General features: G+C 47.5%; 1 protein-coding gene across 1 annotated transcript; it reads left to right on the top strand.

Moving 5' to 3' along the window:
* The first annotated feature begins 278 nt into the window (after positions 1 to 278).
* On the top strand, positions 279 to 10,425 carry LOC127344136 (probable inactive purple acid phosphatase 27). The gene is made up of 13 exons (XM_051370354.2): positions 279 to 824; positions 990 to 1,077; positions 7,482 to 7,751; positions 7,830 to 7,941; positions 8,050 to 8,167; positions 8,253 to 8,388; positions 8,482 to 8,669; positions 8,810 to 8,996; positions 9,148 to 9,215; positions 9,346 to 9,439; positions 9,549 to 9,737; positions 9,852 to 9,932; positions 10,071 to 10,425. The coding sequence occupies exons 1-13, from the start codon at positions 490 to 492 to the stop codon at positions 10,131 to 10,133; spliced, it is 1,929 nt and encodes a 642-aa protein (XP_051226314.1). The 5' UTR covers positions 279 to 489; the 3' UTR covers positions 10,134 to 10,425.
* The last annotated feature ends 7,417 nt before the right edge of the window (positions 10,426 to 17,842 follow it).

Below are 17,842 nucleotides of genomic sequence, written 5' to 3'. Positions count from 1 at the left end.
AAATCAGATGGTCTCATTGGAAAGAAGAACTCTCACTGTCTCGTGTCTACGTTGCCACGGCCCAAGAAGATACGGCGGTATATGCTGCAGTGTGAAGCGACAGCGCAGCGGGCGCGGGCGGTGGACTCGGTCGGGGAAAGGCTTGCGATCGCGGACAAAAGAAAGGAATTGGCAGCCCCGCCCCCGCTCCCATCGCGCGCGCACGCGGCGCAACGTGTACAGAGTACATGCGTACCCCTATAGCTTCCTCCTCCCTCCCATATCGCTTTCCGGGACGCTGATATCTCAATGCCCCCGCTCTCGTCCGCACAGTCGTGTTTGCGTTGGTGTGGCCGTAGCTGTGCCTTGGCATTGCTACCTTCTTCTTCCCCCCCGTCGCATGTTACCACTATAAGCTGCAGGGTTTCGTTCAGTCTCTGCGCGCTCGCCTATAGCCAGCCACGCGCAGTTGTGTTGTAGAGTACGTGGGGGAGGGTGCGGTTGCCGGCGATGGGTTCCCTCTCTTCTTCCCCGCGTGGTTTCCTTCTTGCGCTTCTCGGCCTCTACGCCATGGCCGGCTCGTGCTCGGCGTTTCCACTGCCGCCGCCGCTGCCGCTGCCACCGCCGCCGGTGATGCTGCACGACAGCTTCGCTGGGAAGTCGGAGTTCAGGACGATCAACCGGAGGCCGCTGGAGTCGTGCTTCAACCCGAGCCCGTACCTGTCGATCGATGTCAGCCCCGGCGGCCCGCTCCCCGACGAGGGCTTCGTCAACGTCACCGTCGGCGGCGTCTACCGGCCCGACGGCTCGCACTGGGTCGCCATGATCACGCCTTCAAACTCCAGGTAATTAAACGACAGATTTGACATTGATCACACATTTCTCCAATAACTATATATAGCTAGGTCGAGATTTTCTTATGGGATTTGATTAGTTTTCCGATCGTTTAGACCTTTTGATGGATCTGCATGTGTAGCTACTAACAATAGTGTACATGCATGCGCTTGCAGTGTTTCCGGATGCCCTCTGAGCGGCGTGAACTATGTCGAGACCGGCGACCTGGCGAAGCTGCCGCTCCTGTGCCACTACCCCGTCAAGGTGAGGTAGCATCTGCCTTTCGCATGCACCACTTGCCAATTAGACCCTGAACCACCGTTTGGCCACAGTAGAATTTAGTTGCCACAGCAACCCCTATCAATCTCATCATGTTTTAGCGGCACCCCTCGATCGTACGACGTACGGCCTATCGATCGCCATGTGAGCAGCTCCTGTACGTACGTACGTTTACCATTGCTCAAGTTTTCCGGTCGCCATTAAGACGTTGCCATGTTTACGGGAAGCCAGTGCCGGCTTACATACGTACTGATAGCGCCATAACTAGTTGCCCGATCCAACATGTGCGTTAGCCTCACCCGGAACAATGGCCATCCGTGAAGCAAAGCCAAGTTATCAAGCGTGCTAGGTCGACTATGTCCGTATGGGCCGCATGCACATGCGTACGGCGTCTGCTGTTGCATGGCTCAAGCATGACACTGTCTATAGCTTATTAATGGAACCTGGATCATGCACGAGCCACTAGCGTCAAGACACCAACAACATTAATCTCTGCCCAGGAATAGACGTTCGTGGAGCTATGGTACGTCTCCGTTTCGTTGTGGTATCATCCGTCGAACAAGTTCGGATCTGTGTCCAAGCACTTCCGGAGATGGTGTGGGGTGTTTTTCTTTTCTTAAAATAAAAGAAGGCAAAAGATTCTCCATTTTTATTAATAAAGAAAAGAGTTTTTCAAGCGTTACAAGCCCTATGGGTCGAGTCAAAAGCTAAACCCAACACAAAGGTCTACTCTAGTAGCATTACATTAGGCTCTCGCGTTATTCCTCTCTTTCCAAACTTCCCATGACATAAGCATGCCAAGGAGAGCCATGGCCTTCCTCATGACCTTTTTTAACGAAGGTGCACTGCTACTCAAGAACCGTTTGCGCATCATGCCAATCATCTGGTTTGACACCGTACCTTCCAAGCCAAGCCATTTCCTTGATCGGCTGACCTCCTATCTTATGTGTGCGACTTTGTCTTCACCACTCCCCGTTCTCGTTGTTCGCTGATAGGATCGACACTCCACGGCCTGAAGCGAGAGGGAAGGCAACCCTCTCTCGAAGGGCCTGAGGCCGAACTTTCTCCATTGCTATCTCAATAAAAGTTCGGCCTCAGGCCCTTCGAGAGAGGGCAGGCAACCCTCTTCGACAGCGACTTGGTGGATTTTGTGTGAAAATGTGTGGTGGTTTCACAAGGAGTCGTGGTAGCACCTCTAGTGGCTACTCTTATTTATTTTGTTTGTCTTTGGTCTACTTTGTAAAAGGTATCGTTTCGGTTGTGGTATGACTATTTTTATATAGGGATTTCTATTTTCGTGCCCTCGGTTCCTTAGTTGTACTCAGTTTTCCCCAGCCCCTTAGTTTTTCCTCACTTTTCCCCAAGTCCTTGTTTGAAACCCGCAGAAGGCAGCTCAGACGGCAGGATTCCCGTTAAGTTGACCGCTCCGTTCTGACGTGTGGGGCCGCGTCGTGTGGGCCCGCGTCGCGTGGGGCTGGTAGAAAGGGACCGCGTGGGACAGGACGAGATTGCGTTTGGTTGCACGTGAGCAGGAGCTGGGTTTTGTCTCTCTCGGCCATTGGCATTTCCCTTTTAAGAGTACCTTTTCTGCCTCCTTCTCTCTGCCTTTTTTCACATAATTAGTATCAAATCTAGAGAAGCTTGCATTTCTGTCTTTCTTCAATTATTATTTGTGCCTTTTGGCCCTGGTTGTTTTCCCAATATGGCAGCAAATCTAGTAGGGAGCCCAATCTAGTACTCCATCTGGTCCATATGTATGTAGTTAAATCTAGAAGCAAATCTACAGGGAATGTACGATAAATTCACAAGGTCATATAGTAGAATAGGGATAGATAATATAGATAATAAGCTGCATTCAGCAGCCAAACATAGTAGGGTTCGAGGTTCTTCACAGCAGTACAGCACCATCATACTAACAACATAACAACGAGGGATCCCTAACTAACAACAAAGGGATCCCAACAACAAAATGGAGGAGGCAGCAGCAGCACACGTCCAGGACTCCGCCTACCCCATCTGCCTCTGCCTCCACTTGTTGCTCCCCTTGGGAGCCTTGGGCTTGAGCGGAGGCATGCGCCCGCCGGAGATCTCCACCCGCTGGATGCTGCGGAGGTGCATGCCGAGCGCCAAGTGCTTGGCGCGGAAGGAGTTGGGGTTCACCGACGCGCCGACCTTGGGGTTGGTGTGGCCGATGTTCTCGGCATGCGTGAGGACGCGATTGAAGTCGGTGCCGCCGAGCCTCCTAGTGCGTAAGGGGCACACAGCAGACACCCTTGGCGACGTCGAGGTAGGAGACATGCGGCCGACCTGCAGCCTCCGCAGCACCTGGCGAGTCTTGACGTCATGGTGCTCGTCGTCGCTGCCGACGTCGCTGCAGAACAGCTGATCCATATCAAACGGGAATTTATTAGTGAATGAGTTGCAAACGTGCATGATAACAAAGTTAGGAAAAACAGAGGCAGCCTCGGTTAGAGTGGACACGATTATATGTCTACGTGGGACGGTGTAAGCGAACCAAAGCTCATGCACAACAGATTTGTACACGAAATGGTTCGCTGAACCCTCCCTGTAAAAATCTGTGCCCACCGATTCATCATAGGCAAAGAAACAGATTCCAGATCTGAACTTGAACACATTCCAGATTATTTGCAAAATTAAACGGTTGATATCTTTTGATTCGTGCATAAAATAACTGATTGAGATCCTATGATTACTTGCATAAATTAACCGATTGATATCCCATTATTACTTGCTTAAATTAACCGAACGGCCGAAACCCAACTCTTGAACGAAATCAAGGAGGGATCAAAGCAAAATGGAATAAAATCGGCGCAAATATTAGCCCAATACTCATCCATCCACAGATCCATCTACACCAGCACAAATAGGGTTCAAAAAGGAATGGGGAACAAAAAAGGAAGCAAACCGTAGTTATTACCTCGTTCCATGGGTCCTCTATGGAGGTGTCGTAGCGGTTCGGGGCGGGACGTACGGCACCGGCTCGTAGGGGTCCCATCCCGGTGGGATCTGACCGCGACCGGCGGCAGCAGCCTCCGATGCACCGGCGGAGGCGGCGGCGACGTCCGTTGAGGGACGGCGGCGACGTCCGTTGAGGGGACGGCGTCGAAGAGGGAGGCGTCGCGCTTGGAGCCGACGGCGCCGTGGACGATGGGATTGGCATTCTCCTTGTCCATCTCGCCGGCGAGAGGAGAGGGAGAGGGAGAGGGTTTTTGCTTTGGAGAAGATGATGGGACGTGAGAGAGGCGGCGTTGCGTAGGCGAGTGAGAGTGACGAGAGATAGTGGGAGGAGGCGTCTATAAAGGCTAGTGGTGGTTAATGCGACCCGCGTCCTACGCGTCCACCGCTGCACGTCCGCACGTCTTGGACTTCTGCAATGCGCCACGCGTCCACGATTGCACGTCTTCGACTTCGCACCGCGACCGGCGTCTACGCGTCAAATATTGCACGCCTTTCATTTCTGCACCGCAACACGCGTCCTCGAGTCTAACCCTGAAAATTTAGATATACTCGGTTATAACCTCGAGCATTATACTAGCATTTTTTGTGTGCTCAGTTTTCCCCTTGAGTGCTAGTACTGGATAGTGCAATATGCTCAGTTTTACCCTCAAGTATCTGGTCAAAAGACAGTGAAAAAATGTGATTAACAAGATAAATGATTCATTTAATGTGAAAAAATTCCGAAAAATAGTGGCACATACTCATGGAGTCTTTACCACAAATTTCCAGTTCTCAAAACATAGATAAGTCATAGATAAATCAAGTTTTACCACAAATTGCCACTTCTCAAAGGCCTTCTCAAATCACCTAGTAGCTATGAAGGTGCATGGTTTTCCACAATAAGCCCTTCCCAAAACAGCTTTCCCCAAAACATACTTTGTCTAAATGAGGCCACAATTCTCACACTCATGTATATTTGTATTGCAAATAGTTTGAGATAGGCCAAGATGGGTTTTATTCTACAAAACACGCATTTTTCATTTTTTAAATCTCATATTTGAATCCCTTAGTCTGTTTATTACATAGGTGCCCTTGGTTTCTTGATACTACTCAGTTTTGCCCTCTCCCTCCACAAATTCTCTCACACGTGCAACATTGCCTGATTGGTCTAGCCCATGTCACGCGGATCGTGCCCGCCGACCGTTGATCGTATGATCTAACGGGCAGGATAACCCCTCCCTCTCTCTGTCGGCGGTTACCTTCCACTCTCTAAGTTTGCTAAATGGCGGTTTTCTGTATTTATTTTCACGCGCTAAAAATTATAAACTCTTTTAGGCATTACTTTTCACGCAAAAAATGATAAACCATCACCGATTTGTTGTAGCCATAAATTTTCACGCAAAAAATGATAAACCGTCACCGATTTGTTGTAGCCATTAATTTTCACGAAAATCCCAAATGATAAACCATCACCGATTTGTTGTAGCCATTACTTTTCACGCAAAAAATGATAGACCATCACCGATTTCTTGTAGCCATTACTATTCACGGTAAAAATGATAAACGAACCAATCTATCTATCTCTCGTATTTGAAGTTTGGAAGGGTTCACCATCTAGTTATGTTAACTTTCGAGGTTTTGATCTGAAAACAAATGGGTATTATAAAGGGAAATAAAAGTTCAAAAAATGTAAAACGAAACAATCTACCTATCTTTGTATAGAAGATCGTTCGTATGATTTTTGAGGTCATTTAGAGAAGGTAGAAAAAAATCCCTTTTGAGAAGGTCGAAAAAACCTAACTTGTTACAAAAGCTGGTTTCAGTGAGACCTAACCAAATTTGGCATACATTATGCCATATCTATAACAACAAGGAATATCTAAAAGGGAAAGTTTCACAAAATTTGAAATTTATGGCGAAAATGATGCCATACATGATGCTGTTTTTCGAGGTTTTGACCTGAAAATCAATTGGATATTATAAAGGGAAATAAAAAGTTCAAAAAATATAAAAACGAAACAATCTATCTATCTATGTATAGAAGATCAGCTGTATGAAATTTGAGGTCATTTAGAGGAGGTAGAATAAATCACCTTGTTAGAAAAGCTGGTTTCAGTGAGACGAAACGGCATGCGTTTAAGCAAAGTGATTTTTTCGAACATCTCCAAATGATCCCAAATTTGCCATACATGATGCCATACGTGTAACAACAAGGAACCCTATCTAAAAAGTGTCAAAAAAGTTTGCCCAACCGTATAGCTCTATCAAAAAGAACCTCACCATGGCGCTAGTATAATTTTGGGCTTACTTACAAACTTTCGTTACCTAACCTTCAACACGAAACTTGTTTCAAATCACTTTTGGCGTACAAGAAACAAATCCCTCCTTGATTCGAGCACCACAGCCTCCAAACTTTGCCGATGCCGATATCGGCATGGTCAGAACGGCTATGCTCGACGCCACTGCTAGGTCACCGTCGGGATATGCACCCTCAATCCCATCCCCTCATTCGATCACTGACACACCAGAGATACCACCGAGGCCAATGCCGAACGTACATGCTGATGCCAATGCCGAACATGCATCCACGCCGATGTGGGCACGGCCACGCCGCCCCGCTATGTTGGACGCCACAGACCACCGCGAGGTCTTTCCCTTCGCCACCACACTCTTCTAGCACCCATCTATACACGCCAGAAAGGAGAGACACTAGTTTTCTCTACATTGCTCGCGTTCGTGTCGGACACGGTCAGTCAAAGTTTTGAGGTAGTCGTCGATGTCGTTGACCATTTCTTCTCTTCTTTGCCTGGTTAAACGCGTCTAGTTCATATCTATCTAATGCGTCTGGTCTCGCCTCATGCAGTTCTTTGTGGACGTCGATCTCATCTCGGCACTCCGCATGCCACCTCCTCCGTGCCATCGCTGTAGAGCTCCGTTTAAAAATCTAATCCTACCCGTGTATTGCCCCTTGTATCAGCGCCATGGCCCCACTTGTCATTTGATATAGCGAAGCCCCACTCGTTCGCGTTTTGGTCAGGGATACAGCGATGCTTACGGTCAAACAAAGATGGATGGTCTAACGTGTCTTTGCAGGCTCTACGTGGCCCCACTAGTCAGAAGATAACGGTCAACCGTCGGGCAACCGGGCGTTACATCACGTGTGATGGTTTCAGACAAACGCTTGGGTAAAACTGAGGAAAAACTAAGGAGCTGGGGAAAACTGAGCACAACTAAGGACCCGAGGGCACGAAAATAGAAATCCCTTTTATATATAAAGCGGGGCGAAAGACTGTTTCGAAAATAATCCTAAAACTAAAGCCAAGGTAGGCCCAATTAATTTTTGAGGCCCAGTGGGCTAAGTTAATTGACATGATACTTGGACATTTATGCCCAGTGGGCTAAATCAAATGGCATAAATCTTTGGAATTTAGGCCCAGTTGGTGAAAAGCGACCCGAACTATCTCGGGTGCAGGAAGGCGGCCTGCCAGAAGCGCGACGGATCGGGGGCCTGCGAGGTCCGGACGTGCAGTGCCACGCTCACCTTCCACGTCGTCAACTTCCGCACGGACGTCGAGTTCGTCTTCTTCTCCGACGGCTTCCAGACGCCCTGCGTCCTCAAGCGCTCCGGCGTGCTCCGCTTCGCCAACCCCGCCAAGCCACTGCACGGCCACCTCTCCAGCACCGACTCCACGGCCACGTCGGTGAGCATTTCGTCATGCTTTCATTTGAGCTGCAAATGGCGTCGTGTTTTTGAGCGATGCGTGGGTATGTATTGCCAGATGAAGCTGACGTGGGTGAGCGGAGACGGGAGGCCACAGCAGGTTCAGTATGCAGGAGGCAGCAGGTCCGCCGCCTCCGAGGTTACGACATTCACGCAGAAGGACATGTGCAGTGAGTGATGATATGCCTGTCGATTGTGGCAACTAACAAAGACAGTTTACCAAGCTTAATTTACAAGTTCCAGACTTCCGGTAGGATATAAGAACGAAACTTATGCAGGTGTTCCCGTGCTGCCGAGCCCCGCCAAGGATTTCGGGTGGCATGACCCTGGCTACATCCACTCGGCTGTCATGACCGGCCTCCAGCCCTCTCAGTCCTACGACTACCGTTACGGAAGGTGAAGTTCTTATTGTTACTCTAGGATCGTCGTGCGAATTGTGTGTGTGGCCTGACTTCATGAGTTCATTGGTATCTCTGCGCAGTGATTCTGTGGGTTGGAGTGACACGGTCAAGTTCAGAACGCCTCCGGCTGCAGGGTCAGATGAGGTGTCCTTTGTGATCTATGGCGATATGGGGAAGGCTCCACTAGACCCATCATCGGTGGAGCACTACATCCAGGTACGCAAAATATTGCCTCGACCAGTGTAAATTATACTCCGTACCCTATACACACATCTTCTGAAGTTAACGCTCATGACACTCGTTTTGCAGCCTGGCTCGATCTCCGTGACCAGAGCAGTGGCCAAAGAGGTGCAAACAGGGAAGGTCGACTCCATCTTCCACATAGGAGACATCAGCTACGCCACGGGATTCTTGGTCGAGTGGGATTTCTTCCTTCACCTGATCAGGCCAATCGCTTCTCAGGTCGCCTACATGACCGCCATTGGCAACCACGAGAGGTGATTATTCTCTGAACCCAGAACGTTAAGCTAACCTCGCACTCTTCCCTTCCAACTTGGACCTAGCGATGGCTGGATGACAGCATATATACGCGACATGCACCGTCCGTAACATCTGCTGAATAAACTGCAATTTTCAGGGATTATGCAGGGTCTCATTCCGTGTACGTGACCCCGGATTCGGGCGGTGAATGCGGCGTCGCGTACGAGTCCTACTTCCCCATGCCTGCCGCCGGCAAGGACAAGCCGTGGTACTCCATCGAGCAAGGGAGTGTCCACTTCCTCGTCATGTCCACCGAGCATTCATGGTCGGAGAAGTCAGAGCAAGTATGTATAAATCAGCAGTTTCATGCCCCCTGTCCTATTTCAGAATTTGCAATTTTACGTTGCTGCTGTTTCTATTATTTCATACTTATATAAACTTGCAAAATTTTACGCACATTTTACATGCTGATGTTGCCAATATCTTTTTGATTAGTACAAGTGGATGGAAAAAGATTTGTCATCTGTTGATAGAACAAGAACGCCGTGGGTATTTTTCCTCGGGTGAGCTGAACACTCTTTCCTCTTCTGACATTGAAGCCACATAATTGTTCTTTTTGTTACCAAAGCGATACCTCAGACTGAACCTGGATGTGGCTACAAGTAACACCTGCTATTTGAATGACCACTGCAGGCATCGACCAATGTATTCATCGAATCTGGGCATACCGACCAGCGTGGACCCGAACTTTGTCGACTCTGTTGAGCCACTCTTGCTCAAGAACAAGGCAAGACATCACACTGCAATCATACCCTGAAGAAAATATGGCTATATATATGATCACAAGCTCAGAGTGAACTGTTTGTTTGACATGCCTTGCTGGTTTGTGGTAATAGGTGGATTTGGTTTTCTTCGGCCATGTGCACAACTACGAGAGGACCTGCGCAGTCTACCAGGGCGACTGCAGAGGCACGCCAAGGAAGGATGCAAACGGAATCGACACCTACGACAACAACAACTACACCGCGCCGGTCCATGCCGTTGTTGGAGCAGCAGGGTTCAAGTTGGACGGCTTCTCTATCATTGTAAGAGCTAAGATGAATCGTAGGACTATAGAGATAACTGAAACTGATAATCCTGCACCAGTACCTGTTATATTCTGTTCGTTGACAACTATGTCTTGCTGTCCAAATATTCAGCGGCAGAGCTGGAGCATCTCAAGGATTTCAGAATTTGGCTATGCCAGGGTGCACGCCACAAAAACCGACGTCTTGGTTCAGGTTAGTTTTAGTTTTTTGCTTTCTGTTTTTTTTTTCTTTTTCTTGGGCAGTCCTTAGAAGCAACCGTTTTTTCGTTTATATGTAGTTCAGTGTTTGCATATGAAATATAAAACAGTAGTGACGCTGTGTTTTCTTCAGTTTGTTAGCTCGAGCACGATGGAGATCCGGGACCAGTTTAGAATTGTGAAAGGGGGAAGATGATCCAATTACAGCTACGTACAGCTCAAAGCAAATAACAGGAAGATAGAACTAGTTTTATTTTGTCTATCCTGTACTGTAAAAACTAAGTAGACACACCCTGGTTACATTTTTTTACTAATATTCATAGCCTCTTCTAACTATGTGGACGGTTACTATAGGATTTGTATAAAAGACTTGTTCCTTACAGACCAAGTTTATTCCTTAGATACCAACTTTGGTGAAATCGATTTGTTGCCTAAGAATAAGGATGCTCATACGATCTTCTTAATATCATCTTCAAAAATTTCGTAAACGTTGTTATTGAAGTGTAGAAGTGAATTCCCTGACATTTTTCATCATTTTGGATTTTTGATTACGTTTGCGTGCATAAAGTTTGATATGGTATCACAACCTAGAGTCTCAAGTCCGAGTCATGCTTTCTGCAAGTATTTTTGACAGATCATGTGGTTCGACCAACTTAGAAGGACTATACTCATGGCAGGAAAGTTCTCGATGAAGAGGGTACTCCTACGTCCTACATGAAACGGTCCATGAATTACATCAGAAAGAATATAAGCGGTGTGATTTTTACAATTAACTTTGAAAACTAAAGCTACAGTCAATGGCCTTCTCTTTAGCAATCTTCAAATAGAGTGCCTTAAATTGGCGTGCATGGGTTAAAAATTTCGTAGTTGGAGGGATCATGGCCATAAAAATCAACGATAACGTTGATTATCAACATCCGGCCGTGCGATGGGAGCTCGGAGATTCGGGACCAGATGTCGTAAAATTGCTAATCGCCTGCAAAACCGGCCGTGATTAACGGTGACAGGTTCACTGACACCTCGTACATATGCAAAATAGTGTAGGTGGTACGTGATGATGTATGATCAGGCTATGTTGTACTGGCATGCCAGGCAATGTTGGTACACCCGTTGTTGATTCCACAACATTGCATGTGCATGCATTTCGCGCGGTAGGATCGTTCTCTGATGAAACGATAGCACAACGATAGTACTACGTTCTTATAGAATGTTGCCTGGCTACCATGTACTCGATCCCTTGAAGATATTTGTACGTACGCCAATGTTTCTTCAATATTGTCAGAATGGTTCAGAATCGCGTCGTAAAAATCGTGTGGTTCTCTTCGCTATTGTCAGAATGCTTTAGAATGGCGTTGTAAAAATCGTGTTGTTTTCACGGTGTGTACGGAAACACGTTGTAAAAATCGTGCCAGTCTTCAAAATATGCAGATATGGAGACATGTAGAGATGGATAGGTAATATCGGATCATATCGTACACTACACAACTACCCATAAATGTTGTTGCAGACGGTACCGTGAGTTCAATTTTTTCCTCGTCATCGAGTACTACACTTGCTTTAATCATAGATGCCAAAAGCTCCACTATGCCTGACATTTCTACTACACTTGCTTTAATCATACTCCGTAGATGCTAAAAGCTCCACTATACCGTCCATTCAGTACACTTCACCAGTGCATTGACATGGTGACCATCCTGATTGAGCTTATGAAAAATAATGGTCAAATTACAAGAGTGGTGCCACACCTTGTGAATGGTTAGTTTTGTATCCTACGTCCTACGATATGCCGATGATACGATACTCTTTATTAAATATGACCTTGAAAAGTCTAAGAATATTAAGTTGGCATCTTAAGCATTTGAGTAGCTCTTGGGATCTCAAAATAGATGTTCATGAAAGTAAACTGTTTTTGGGGAAAGCGAGGGATACTGCCGTTCAATACAGCCGAGTCGTTTGGTTTTTTTTTTTTTTTTGGAGAATGGAGTCATTTGATTGCAACCAAGGCATGTTTAATATCATTCACTTGGGAATGTCGATTCATCATCAGAGGCTCTCAAATGCCTAATGGAAAAATATTGAAGAGTGCTTTAAGAACAGGTTCGCGCGGTTGGAAAGGAAAGCTCCTCTCTATCAGATGTACGTTGGTTCTTATCAACTCAGTGCTAAGAAACGTGCTACAAAGGGTCCTTAAGAGGATGCATTGTTTTTTAATTTATCCAGATTTTTTTGGCAAAGTGATAAAAAACCAAACATAGACAAACTAAATGGAATGCTATCTATCATAAAACATACGATTGGTGGTCTTGATATTCAAGATCTTGAGGTCAAAAATAATTACATACTTAGTAAATGATTTTTCAAGCTTCTTACGAATGATGGGGTCTAGCAAAATCTCCTAACAAGAAAATATATTGGATCAAAGCTATGGATTTTCAAGCTTCTTACAGAGGATGGGGTCTAGCAAAATCTCCTGATGATAAAATATATGGATCTAAGATATCTCCCAAGTTCCTGGAAAACCTCAGATTCACATTTTTGGGTTGGTTTGATGGCGACAAAGAAACATTTATTTCTTTTCGATCATTCTCTGTTAAGGAACATAACTGAAATTGGTTTATGGGAGGACATACGGGTGGAAAACTATACTCTCCAGTACCAATATCCTTCCTTGTACGATATTGTTTGTAACAAAAGCGATACAATTGCAGAGGTGCTAGGGTCGCACCGTATTGTGTGAAGTTCTAGAGAACTTTAGCTGGGCCTCCTCCTGTGGCATGGAATACCCTTCAAGGGAGGTTGGCTATCATCAAATTGTTGCAAGGGCAGGACGAATTCCAAAGTAATTCGCATGCTAACGAAAAATTCTTGGTAGATTCCATGTATAGTACATTTAGATGCATCAATCTCTACTACTTAAAAAGACTAAAGTGGTTCCTTATTCTGCCATAGACAATACGTTTGTAGTTTTGGTCGTCCGACTCCCTTCGCTTCGCCGCGCGAGCACGCCTGGGCCAAAGCCCAACGAAACCCATGTATTGCTCGTTCAGTTGTCACTCTTGCTTGATCCCCGAGGAAACCCTATCCCCTTCTCTCACTTTCGATCCAATCACGCGGCCGCCGCCTCTGCCAACCACCTCGTCCTGGACACCCCAACCCATCCCGCCGCCGGTAGGCCCTCCGAATCCTCCGAGGGGTGTGCCGTCCGGCTGCCATGCTCGCGCCCGTGGCTCTTCGATGGAAGCGCCAAACTGGGCCAATCCCAACATCCACGCATCCACTACGCCCCCCACTCCAGCCGACCACGAGATGCGGACGGACGCTGCCCCCGACGACGGCGAGATCTGGAGCCTGGAGGGACGCCGCCCCAGGCGACAACGCAATCCGGAGCGAAGTGCCCTAAACAGCCGAGCCTGGAGTGGGGCTGTGGCGCCGCGCGCTCACCGCGACAGAGGCCAGTGGCAGTCGAGACCCCTGTGTTAGACATACGATATAGTCGTACTGTAATAGGTTTCTATATACGTTTCCTTCACGTAATCCTTGTATGCCTTTGGGCCCAAAACCTTCTATATATATCAACGAGAGAATCACGCTCGGGATTATCCGAGTAGACCAAACGTGTATTTTCACATGGAGAGCTCCCCTCTCCGGTACATCTACCTGATCGCGAAAATCGTCGTCGTCGTATTGTCGTCGCTGTAGCGTCTTCTCCGCGCGGCGCTCGTCCTCACCCGCGTCACCATGGCCTCGTCGAGCAACCAGCTGAATCTCGGCGCCCCGCCATCAGAGAAACTGACGCGGGCAAACTATCCGATCTGGCGGGCGCAGATCTTGCCCGCCATCCGTGGAGCACAGCAGGTCGGCCTCTTGGACGGATCCGACGCTCCCCCAGCGAAGCTGCTGCCTCAAGCTTCCGCTGACAAAGAGAAGGAACCATCGTTCGTTCCCAATCCTGAGTACGCAACCTGGCTTGTTCGGGATCAGATCGTACTCTCCTATCTCCTCAACGGCCTGTCACCGGAGATCATGACCCATGTTCTTCGCCATGAGCACACCGCTGCTGTTTGGAAGGCCATCGAGTCTATGTTCGCTTCTGTGAGTCAATCCAAGATTACCAATCTCCGGGTTGCCCTTGCGAATACGAAGAAACTCGGCAAAACTACCTCAGAATTCCTCACTCAGATGCAACGCATTGCTGACGAACTCGCCCACCGGGAAACCTGTCCCTGAAGATGAACATGTTTCTTTCATCCTTGCTGGTTTGGGTGCAGATTACAATTCCTTAGTTGCTGCCCTTGGCGTGGCCACCGTGCCCATATCTCTCAGCGACTTATACGCCCACATCAATGCCTATGATGAACGCCAACTCATGCTACGGGGACAGCCAGCTTCAGAGTTCGAGACATCAGCAAACCTCGCCAACAAACAGTAGCGCTCTCGCACTTTCAGCAGTGGATGTGGTGGCGCTCGTGGTGACCGCCGTGATGATCGGCGTCCTGACCGCCGTGATGAGCGTCGTGATGATCGGCCCTACGGCCAAGGCAGAGGAAGAGGACGCGCACCACCAGGAGGAGGGCGTGGTCGCAGACGAGGTCGGCGTCGCACCACACCTTGGGTGGACATCACATGCCAGATATGCAACAAAGAGGGTCACCCCGCCAAAGATTGTTGGCGGCGTTTCGATGAAGAGTATGAACCCTATGAAGACAAGGAGGTCAACGCGGCCTCCTATGGTGTGGATACCAACTGGTATGGAGACACCGGCGCTACCCACCATATTACAAGTGAGCTCAACAACCTGACCGTCCGCGACAACTACAGAGGCTATGACAAGGTCAACACCGCCAACAGGCAAGGTATGGATATTGCTCATGTTGGTCATTCCATAATTCGTCACCCTGTTCAGGATTTTCATCTTCGTAATATCCTCCATGTTCCTCATGCTTCAAAAAATCTTTTCTCTGTTCATCGCTTTACATATGATAACAAAGTGTTCATAGAGTTCCATCCTTTCTATTTTTTGATTAAGGATCAGGTCACGCGGAAAATAATTCATAAAGGGAGATGTGTTGGTGGGCTTTATCCTCTTATTTCATCCTTGGTGTCATCTTCCCAGTTTCAGAAGTATGCTTTTGTCGCCGCTAAGCCAACACACGCGAAGTGGCATAGTCGCCTTGGTCATCCTTCATCTACTATAGTTAGCCAAATTATTAGCAAGAATAAATTACCTTGTATTAGGGATTCCACATTAGAACTAGTTTGTGATTCATGTCAGCGAGCTAAGAGTCATCAGCTTCCATATCCAGTTTCCACCAGTATATCTACAGCACCCCTACAGTTAGTCTTCTCTGATGTATGGGGCCCTGCCACTACTTCTGTTGGTAGACATGATTACTATGTAAACTTTATTGATGATTATAGTAAATTTACATGGATTTATCTTCTTAAAAAGAAGTCTGATGTGTTCAATGCCTTTACAAATTTCCAAAAGCTAGTTGAGCGTAAACTTGACAAGAAAATCCTCACTGTTCAGTCAGATTGGGGAGGCGAATATGTCAAACTAAACAGCTTCTTCCAAACACAAGGCATTGCTCATCATGTCTCGTGCCCCCATGCACATCAACAAAATGGCTCCGCTGAGCGAAAGCATCGTCACATAGTTGAAGTAGGTTTATCCCTTCTTGCTAATGCACATATGCCTCTCAAATTTTGGGACGAGGCGTTTCTGACTGCCACTTATCTCATTAATATGCTTCCCAGTCGCACCATCAACAATGACACCCCTGTGCATCGTCTTCTACACACCAAACCTGATTACTCCTCTTTACGCGTCTTTGGATGCGCATGTTGGCCTAATCTTCGCCCATACAATAAACGCAAGTTAGCCTTTCGCTCTACACAGTGCGTCTTCCTTGGATATAGTCCGCGTCACAAGGGGGTTAAATGCCTTGAGGTGTCTTCTGGACGTGTCTATATTTCTCGTGACATCATTTTCGATGAGGCTGTGTTTCCTTTTCAATCTCTTCACCCAAATGCCGGAGCCCTACTTCGCCAAGAGATTCTTCTACTTCCACTGTCCCTTCGTAATCCTGAACAAGGGGATGGAGTTATTGATGATACATACATGACTAATGTTCCTACTAATCCTGTCACTAGTCCTTCTTGTGTTGCTCCACAGGTTACTGCCAGCAGGATGGTGCCGCTTGGTGAAAATTCTAATCACAATAGTGGCCAGAATACTGAAAACAGTTTTGCAGAAGAAGACAGAAGCACAGGACACGGAGCAGATTCACTGACGCCATCTTCATCGGGATCGCGGTCGAGATCCGCCTCGGATCAGTCGTCTCTGTCACCTGCACGGTCCCCTGCTCAGTCCGACGCGCGAGACGCGCCCACGCCACGCACGAGTCCTGCGCCCGCTGCCTCCGCTGGGTCCCCGGGTGGATCCTCTATGCCCGCCCACTCTGCAGCTGGTGGGTCTGCCTCTCATTCGGCCACACCGCAGACCACACGATCGTCTGCGCCAAGCTCACATGCAGATCCTGCAGATTCGGCTGCTGCCAGCGCCAGTGCTCCCGGATCTTCTACGGCTCGCCTGCCTGTGCCACATCCTGTGCAAACTGCAGTTTCTTTGCCTCGTCCGAATACACGCGCATCGAGAGGAATTGTCAAACCGAAAGAGTATAAAGATGGAACTGTTCGCTGGATTTTGTCAGCTTCTCTTGAGGAACCTGCCAATCTTGATGATGCTCTTGCTAGTACAAATTGGAAAGAAGCCATGGATGCGGAATATGGTGCTCTTATGATGAATAAAACTTGGAAGCTCGTTCCACCTCGACATGGGACTAATATTATTGACTGTCGTTGGATTTACAAAGTCAAGAGGAAGTCGGATGGATCCATTGATAGATACAAGGCTAGGTTGGTAGCCAAAGGATTCAAGCAACGTTATGGTATTGATTACGAGGATACCTTCAGTCCAGTTGTTAAAATTGCTACTATTCGGCTGGTTTTGTCTGTTGCTGTTTCAAGGGGATGGAGTTTGCGACAGTTAGATGTCAAGAACGCGTTTCTGCATGGTGTTCTAGAAGAGGTCTACATGAAACAGCCTCCAGGTTATGAAGACAAACACAAGCCAAGTTATGTTTGCAAACTTGACAAAGCATTATATGGACTGAAACAAGCACCTCGAGCATGGTATTCTCGGTTGAGTTCTCAGCTTCTCTCTCTTGGATTTGTTGCTTCAAAATCTGACATGTCCCTGTTCATCTATCGCAAGTCACCTGTTACTATCTTCATGCTTATTTATGTTGATGATATCATCGTTGCCGGTTCCTCTCAAGCTGCAACTGTTGCATTACTGAAGGATTTAAGCAAGGAGTTTGCATTGAAAGATCTAGGTGACCTGCACTATTTTCTCGGTATGGAGGTTCATAAGAGTCATGATCGGTTGATATTAAGTCAAACTAAGTATGCGCAAGATGTTCTTGCACGTGTTGGTATGGTAGACTGTAAAGGCGCGCCTACACCCCTTTCATCCTCAGAAAAAATCACAGCTCATGAAGGAGAGCTACTGGGTCCTGATGACAGTACAAAGTATAGAAGCATGGTAGGCGCCTTGCAGTACCTTACACTCACCAGACCTGATCTCTCTTATGCTGTCAACAAAGTGTGTCAGTATTTACATGCTCCTACTACTCTGCACTGGACTGCTGCCAAGCGCATCATGAGATATGTTAAGCACACCGTTGGGCTTGGAATCACCTTCATGAAGTCCTCGTCTACGTTGGTTAGTGCTTTCTCAGATGCAGACTGGGCAGGTTGTGTAGATGATCGTCGGTCCACCGGAGGTTTTGCCGTGTACTATGGACCGAATTTAATCTCCTGGAGTGCTAAGAAGCAAGATAC

The sequence above is a fragment of the Lolium perenne genome, chromosome 3, assembly GCF_019359855.2.
Source record: "Lolium perenne isolate Kyuss_39 chromosome 3, Kyuss_2.0, whole genome shotgun sequence".
Classification (NCBI taxonomy): Eukaryota; Viridiplantae; Streptophyta; class Magnoliopsida; order Poales; family Poaceae; genus Lolium; species Lolium perenne.
The sequence above is the reverse complement of the archived record's forward strand: the minus strand, read 5'-3'. Positions and strand labels throughout refer to the sequence as shown.

Excerpts from the sequence above, each read along its gene's own strand:
- LOC127344136 (XM_051370354.2), top strand. The coding sequence starts at position 490 with ATGGGTTCCCTCTCTTCTTCCCCGCGTGGTTTCCTTCTTGCGCTTCTC. Across the intron at positions 7,942-8,049 it reads CACGCAGAAGGACATGTGCA|GTGTTCCCGTGCTGCCGAGC; the intron begins GTGAGTGATGAT and ends AAACTTATGCAG. Across the intron at positions 8,997-9,147 it reads GGTCGGAGAAGTCAGAGCAA|TACAAGTGGATGGAAAAAGA; the intron begins GTATGTATAAAT and ends CTTTTTGATTAG.